Source organism: Papaver somniferum, unplaced genomic scaffold, assembly GCF_003573695.1.
Source record: "Papaver somniferum cultivar HN1 unplaced genomic scaffold, ASM357369v1 unplaced-scaffold_252, whole genome shotgun sequence".
Taxonomy (NCBI): domain Eukaryota; kingdom Viridiplantae; phylum Streptophyta; class Magnoliopsida; order Ranunculales; family Papaveraceae; genus Papaver; species Papaver somniferum.
Window position 1 is genome coordinate 1 of NW_020635708.1, and position 7636 is coordinate 7636.

The 7636-nt window shown below is 36.7% G+C and overlaps 1 protein-coding gene across 1 annotated transcript; it reads right to left on the bottom strand.

Annotated features, from left to right (window-relative positions):
* Positions 1 to 51: 51 nt before the first annotated feature.
* LOC113341207 (callose synthase 9-like) lies at positions 52 to 7630 on the bottom strand (the record flags this gene model as incomplete). The annotated part of the gene is made up of 17 exons (XM_026586182.1): positions 7555 to 7630; positions 6877 to 6945; positions 6623 to 6800; positions 6413 to 6527; positions 4883 to 5002; positions 4255 to 4370; positions 4058 to 4141; positions 3853 to 3965; positions 3631 to 3683; positions 3371 to 3547; positions 3124 to 3171; positions 2585 to 2743; positions 1755 to 1868; positions 1583 to 1671; positions 1339 to 1497; positions 1163 to 1265; positions 52 to 171 (listed from the first exon to the last, which is right to left on the bottom strand). Coding segments are annotated over exons 2-17 (1809 nt in total), but the record flags the coding sequence as incomplete, so codon positions are not given.
* Positions 7631 to 7636: the final 6 nt, after the last annotated feature.

Genomic DNA, 7636 nt, shown 5'->3' on the forward strand with positions numbered 1-7636 from the left:
AAAAAAAAAAAAAAAAAAAAAAAACAAATTTTATTTCTCAAGAATGTCTACCGTCAAAGAGGTATCATCCCCTGATGCATGCAGCTTGTAAACAATGCCGTACTGGAAAATGAAAAATCTTAAACTCAGTAAGATCTCCATTAACCTCCCTCCAAATGTTCGAATATGTTCCTACAGATATTAAAAGACAAGATTTGGCATTAAAAATATGCTAGCAAAAGCTAGTGATAAAATAAAAATGTTATAAGACACTGTCTTAACAGAAACCAGACTTTTAGAATAAGTGTGGTGATACATAATAACTTGCATCCGTAACATGTGTAAGGTTTTGTCCATCACCAAATAGCTCCATACAAGTAATTTGTTTCTGAGGTCAATCCCGATCTAATAGCAGAAAGGATCACTCGCAATCTCAAACTTGGTGGTATAGATAGTGCCCCCGAAGGTTAAAGCTGAGCTTTTTTCAGATTCTAAGAACGAATTTGGCAGTAGCCAGTATACAGGTTTAAGACATTTGTGCTATGTATTGTATATAACTGCACGCATAACATAATGTAAGCCAACCAGTATGCTCCTCTCATCTGAAAAAAAGAAAAAGAAACACATCTCTTCTTCTATCTAAAACAACTGTTACATGCAATACTTCTATTGAGCTTTCCATACATCAGACAATAGTACCATATTTCTTACCAAAAACATCTGCCACAGCAACTTAGTAGTGAATGAACAAGATGCTTTCTGGCCATCTCACCATAACTGATTGCTACTGAATTGTCAACTGCGGATTTAGAGTCTCTTTTCTGTTGTTTCTTTTATAGGTCAAACCTATTGTACCACAGAGGTTCCACGTACATTGGAATAATTGTTTGGCACACTAAAAGACGACTCAATTTAGGCGCTCTCACATTTATAGGGAATATTCTAGCCCACGCATTACGGCCAAATGGTCGCACTAACCACCTGATGTTCCATAACATGCTATGGGGAGTGACGGATCTCAGAGCGAGGGATCTCTGTTGACTACCTACATATTTGTGATATTTTCTTTTTTATTTAGATGTTTGAGACTAAGGTTCACCTCCTATTTCAATTTTCAATAAAATACTCCTCCGGGAGTTTGTCAAAAAAGAAAGCGTCAAGCCAAGGTAGCAAGACAAAATACCAATTCCCCATCCCACCAAGCTTCCCAGCTCTCCTCGCCCTTTACTCCGATACCACCTCTATACAGGAGCCAATTTGTCCAGTCTCTGAAGTCCTCTACAGTCCTGAAGAGCAGTAGAACACACTTGTCATTCTACTTGTCCCCGTCTAATGAATCAAAAATGGAAAGTTACTTACTTCTGCCATTCAAAACCAGATGGATTGAACACATAGGGTGCAAATAGCCAAGAGAGTGCCATGAACCAACTGCTAACAGAAAGAAGAATATAGCCTAAAGCACCACCATCATCATATCTATAAGCAGCGTACACCACCAGCAAAAGTGCAACTTCTAACCTATAAAGTTTTGGATGACAAGAATTAAAAACAGCTCCAACTTAATTAAAAACAATCACCAAATCCAAAAGAACAGACCACATACCCTTTAACAAAGTGGCTTCGCGAGTATAGCCTATAATTTGCTGAAAATTTAATATGTTGCACCACGAACCCCCTGCCTGTTGCTTGATACTGTTGAGAGAAACTAATTTTTAGATATTTTCTGAATGAAAATGATAGAAAAAAGATACTAAGAAAGATCAGCAAAAATATACCTTTGCACCCCCATGGAGAATTGTCCTACCAAAATAATGCGTTCTTGTGCCAAGAGAAAATGTGAAGAAGACAGAACAAAGCTGGAGTTGCATTGTGATAAAACTGACAACCGCCTACAGGAATTCAGAAGATATATGCAGAGATAAAGAAGTTTCCTCGAGATCAAAAATCTTTCACTTTTAAAGGGGTAAAAATGTCTATATAGGTGAATAAAGTGAATGGCCAACACAACAAATAGATCTAGCCAGATCACACCATATGGAAGGTGCCAACTTGCCAACAAAATCAAAAGAAGAAAATAGCAACACTAACATGAGATAATATCTTCATAAGGAAGCCATGAGATATGACTCTCTAAGACAATGCAGAGTAGGATCCTCGTATAGTTTAGACATGATGCTTCTAAGATACCACTTATCAGATTTGCACATGCTCGATATTGAGATGTCAGTTCCTTTACCTTACTAAATATGTTTATTGCAGTTAAATCCACTTGGAAATACCACGATTTTTCTGGAATATATGACCAAGCCATATCTACCAAAATTAAAGTCACCTGTAGCGCATGCATGAAATTTGTTTTTGGCTAGTGCCCAGGACCAAGACTAACTCTCTTAAATGGCGTTGGCATGACTGCAAGCTTAACATAGAGAAAAACCAACCTCCCAAGGCTATGGGGCATTATATATATATATGCATATCAATAACAAACAAGATTTAATAATTAGTGTGACATGGCAAGTAGCTGTAGGACTGTTCATTAATTAATCACCCAAAGAAAATTTTAAGTAAAACATAGCAAGGGACATAAGTTTTAGAGACGATGTACCCTCAAAAAACCTTGCTCCAAAATGAATCCCAAAATCATCGGTATAGCAGTAAAAACACCGATCTGGAAAAGAAATTGTGTATTGAGAGCAGCAGTCAATGCAGTGTTCTGCAACACATTGGCTTTTTCCATAATAGATTCACCGGCTCCAGAGAGTGCCTAGATCAAATCTCAGGATAAGTTTTTCAAGATGGCAACTTCAAATCTCAGCTACTCAAGTAATTCAAGAGAACTTCAAAAGCAAGACAGGATAAATGAAACACGTATTTTTCACCCCTTCAGAGTTTTATACAGAACTGCAACAACATAGCTACTTTCTATTTATAACAAACAAGCAGTAAGAATTATTTAGCAAGTTCCTATTGCTATCATCGAAGATGCACAAATTTTGAACTCTGAGTCATAGATGCCTAGTCACCATCTTACAGGATGCCATCAGCCAACAAGACATGCTTCACGGAATTAAGAATATTCAGACAATACCTGCTTTGGTTTTAAGAATCTATCAGTATCATATAGAAGCAGAGATGCCAACTCACCAAATATATCTTCCCGTACAGAAAAATATACACAGTCAGCACTGTTAACTGCATAAACATGAAAATGTTCAATCACCGGAGAACTTTAAACTGCAAGTTAATCTACTCAACATGAGAAAACGAAATTCAGAACATATTCACCTAATGTGTATATGAAAGTGAACCCAAGCCCTAAATCTTGTCTAAAGTTCAAGAATTTTTTTTATAGGACTGAGAATGGTCTAATAACTGCAGTCGAGTAGCATACCATAGTACAAAAATAAAATCCAACAGTGGTGAAGTAGAACGACAGCATGCGGAAGAAATCAAAGAGTTGACCGAGTCTGTAAATGTCCCTACTAAGAACCTGTTCACCATTACCACTAGCCACTTTCCCTTCAAATACTGCAATCTGATTAAGACCAACATCTCGACCTTTTCCAACCTGTAGGTACATAATAAGAGAACTGCAATAACCCAATATAATGTCAAATACGAAACGTTCTTTGAGCAAACGTCCAGTCATACCTGAATGTACTCATGGTGAGTAATATTGCCTTGACGCAATGTTGAATTGAACCCTGCACAAAAACTAATAATCTTGAGACACCTTTTTTTTTTCTTTTTTTGATAGCATTATTTTGAGACACTAAGCAAACTGATATTCTTCATTGGCTATTTCCTCAGCAGAAAATTCAGTCACTAAGAGAAACTATGAATAGTTGCCTCACAGCAATATATTGGAGTTACCAGCATATATATCTTCGCTAATGTTAATAACACGTGATGCTTTGCTGATGCCGCCTCTTGTTATGTGGAAAACTCGATCAAACACATCTGGATGTCCATAATGCATGCGCACCCTATATAATTCGAAAAGATGTAAAATGTGTTACCTCTGAACATGTATGGAAAAATTTAAAACAAACCATATGCACATGATAGGTAGACTTACTTCAGAGGATTTGCTAAAACACGTTGGCCTAAAGTTACAAAACTTGTCTCTTGGTTGGACATGAATGACGCCAAGGATGAAACACTGTGAATCATTACAGAGAAGCGATCTTGATAATTATAGATACAAAAGAAAACAGTGACGCAGTTATGGTACATACACAATTGTCAAATGAAGGAAAGAAAGAAGAGGTATACCTTCCTGTGAAGACATGCTCTCTTACACCAAGAATAGTTGGAGGACGAATACCATGATCATGATAGAACTCCTCCAGCAAATTTCTCATCTTCAAGGCTTCCTCGAAGTAATTATCCTAAGAAAAAGTATTCCATAGAAGAATTAGGTCGCCCAAAAAGAAGTGATAGGGACATGTAATCAGCAAATTACAGATTTAAAAGAGAGTATTATCTCTTTATCTCTTTTAAAGAGAGAATTTAATGAAAGCAAACAAAAGTACAGCTACGTATTTCTCCAGACATAATTATGCCAATATCACAACCAGCTCTTGCTATCTTTACATTGGACAGTACCTTACTAGATGACACACAGTACCTTACTAGATGACACACTAAAGAATTGTACCAAGAAGGGACAGTGATTTTCCATATACAAACAATAGTTTAAAAAGCAAATCATTCTACAAACTGTAAACCAGGCACAGGAGACCACACACTTCTTGTGCACTGGATTTTGTAGAATGACTCTAAGAAAATCTCAGATATACGAGTCTGATGTAAACAATAAAGGCGAGGATACTCATAGAGAAAGACGGGCTATAGCTACTACACATAATGTTTATCCAGTAAAAGTAAGAGTCATGGTAACCTGATTCATATCAATTGTCTGAACTGCACTACCACGTGTAAAAATGATAGCATGGTTCTGGTTTTCAGGCTTCCCTTCACCAAGTTTTGGATCTCCTGGTAATTTTACGGAGTATATTTCCTGCAATACGAGAAGAATTGGCCATGCAAATTTTCTGGATTAGCATGAGAGGAACTTTGAACATGAAGCAAAAAAAAGAAATTGTATTAGGCCTTTACATGCTTGAGTATGCACAAGCATTTTGGTTTCAGGGTTTGTTAAGATGTCATCTTTATTAAAGCAGTTAGTCAGCTGGTAGTCCACAACACCAGTTTCGCATTCAAGCATTGCCTCTGATCGCAATCTTTAACAATGGCACATAAATGGCTGATTACTAAATGTTTATACTCCAACTACGGGTTTTTGTTTCTTTTGTGTAGCTAGTTTTAATGACCAACAAGTTTTAGAAGAGAATAGACGCTCTAGGTAGTGGACCGTTGTTTCAACTCTATGATCTGACTGAGGAGTTGATTGATTAAGATAGATAGCTTGTGTTCTTGTGAAGTGAATCCTAGGCTCTCTGAGTAATCTTTTTGCACTAATGTAGGATGAGAAGATAAAGATGTCTTTCTTTCATCTAGTTTTTGAAGGGGAAGTGGAAAATCCTAGGCTCACTACAAAGTAAAATCTTTTCGCACTAATATAAGATGACAAAATAGAAACACGAAGGCAAAGCGTTCTTATTCAAACATTTAATATTTTGGAAAGCTCACATAAGGTATTATCAAATGATATGTTTACACTAGCTGATTACTAGCTTCAAGAATTGCCTCAGGTCGCAATATTTAGCAATGACACTAGCTGATTACTACACAATGTTGACACTCCACTACTGTTTTTGTTTTCTGCTAGCTAGCTAGCTTTGGTGACTAATGAGTTTTAGAAAAATTTAACACTATGGATCAAAGAATAGTGCAATCATGGAGCATAAACAGCATGTATTCTTGCGGAATGGAAAATCTTAGGCTCCCTAAGACTAGGTCTTATGGCCTTCACAAGAGCAAGAACCGTGGGGAAATGAAGGGATTCCAAAATTTTGGAAATTTAAGAAAGCTACACATAAAGCCTTGTTCCGCTGATATGTTTCAATATCTATATCACTGGTTTCGGGTTCATGTGCAATGGCACATGATGGTGATCAGTAGACAATGTAGATACTCTATTACAGTTTTCAGTTTCGAAATAGCAAGTTTTCACGACTTATAATTTTTAGGAAGAACTAACCGCATACGGTAGTGAATCATTGCTTCAACTCTGTGAATTGATCAAGGAGTAGTGCATTAGTGGATTGATTAAGATAGACATCTTAGGTTCTCGTGAAGTCGGAAATTTTAGGCTCCCTATATGTTTTAAAAGGTTCCTCCTAATTTGCTAAATGATGTCATAGTTAACGGGAATAATTGAAAAAAGATAAATGACATCCAATGAGAGAAAGATGTCATAATATAACGATAGGAAGACCTAAAATAAGAGGGTCAGTTAGATTCAAACCTTGTCTTTCCCATTGTCGTCAGCCTTAACAAGCTTTGAGTAGTACTCTGTATGAACTCTACCCTCCTTTAGAGTTTCAACAACATCAATGAAAGCAACTCTAAGAGCCTCGTGTCTATTAGCAAAAGCAATCATCAATATCTAAGAAACTAAAAACAGTTGATAAAACATCCATACACAAACACGAGATCGGAATGAGTTGCATAATACCGTTGCATCAGCATTGCAATGTCTGCAGCCTCTGGTTTTTGTTGTTCTTTCTGTTTCCCATAGATTTGGCATGTTACAACATACGTAAACTTAAGATCTGCCTGCGCTCGAGCTTCAGGGGACAGCTCAAAACCTTGAGTGTCAAAGGCCTCCTTTGCTGAGAGTGTGGCTTCCGTATCTGTAATTTCCAACATTAGAGCATCTCCTAATACAACTCAAACAAGAATATAATATATGGAATCAAGAATGCAAACCTCCGGGAGAAATCCTTTCCAAATAGCTCTGGAGCATAATTGCCTTCCTGTAGTACATCATTCCCCGTACTGCATCAACTCCAGCAAGTTAAAGAATGCAGAAAAACTACAAACTACAAGAGCTAAAAGGCTAAGAGAAGACATACAGCAATTTTAGTTTCAGTGAAAATTGAGGACCAATCTTGCATATAACCTAGCAATATCGAAAAGGTCACACAGAATTACCAGGAAGAAAATTATAACCGTTTCTTCAAGAAACTAAAATTCTTGTACTAACTCAACTTTAATAATCATGCTGCCTGATCCTTCATATGGTAATTTAATTTGATAAAGAAACAAACAGTACGAGAATGAGAGGGGGAAAAAAAGGCAAACACAAACCCTCAAGAATCTATTACTTAAACCACATGCTGTCACTTTAAATTTAAGCAATCAATTCAAACATAGAGGATACAAAAGATATCCCACAAAATATGCTGTCACTATCTTGGAAGGTGTCGTAAAATTGGTAAGAAAATATTAGACAATCAGTTTAAACATCAAGAGTACGAAGGATAATCTTCATTCAGAAATCAATGCAACCGACACCAAGTACTATATCAAAATTATGGAGCTTTCTCAACAAACATAGAAAGATCAAGAAATAGGAGACCTAGTGAAAAGTTTTTAAGAAATTACCAGTCCTAGCTAATGTTTGTCCGCGGTAAGAAGCCCAAAACCTAAGCTCCAGGACATCGCTGGGATTTTCAAAAAGTTCAGA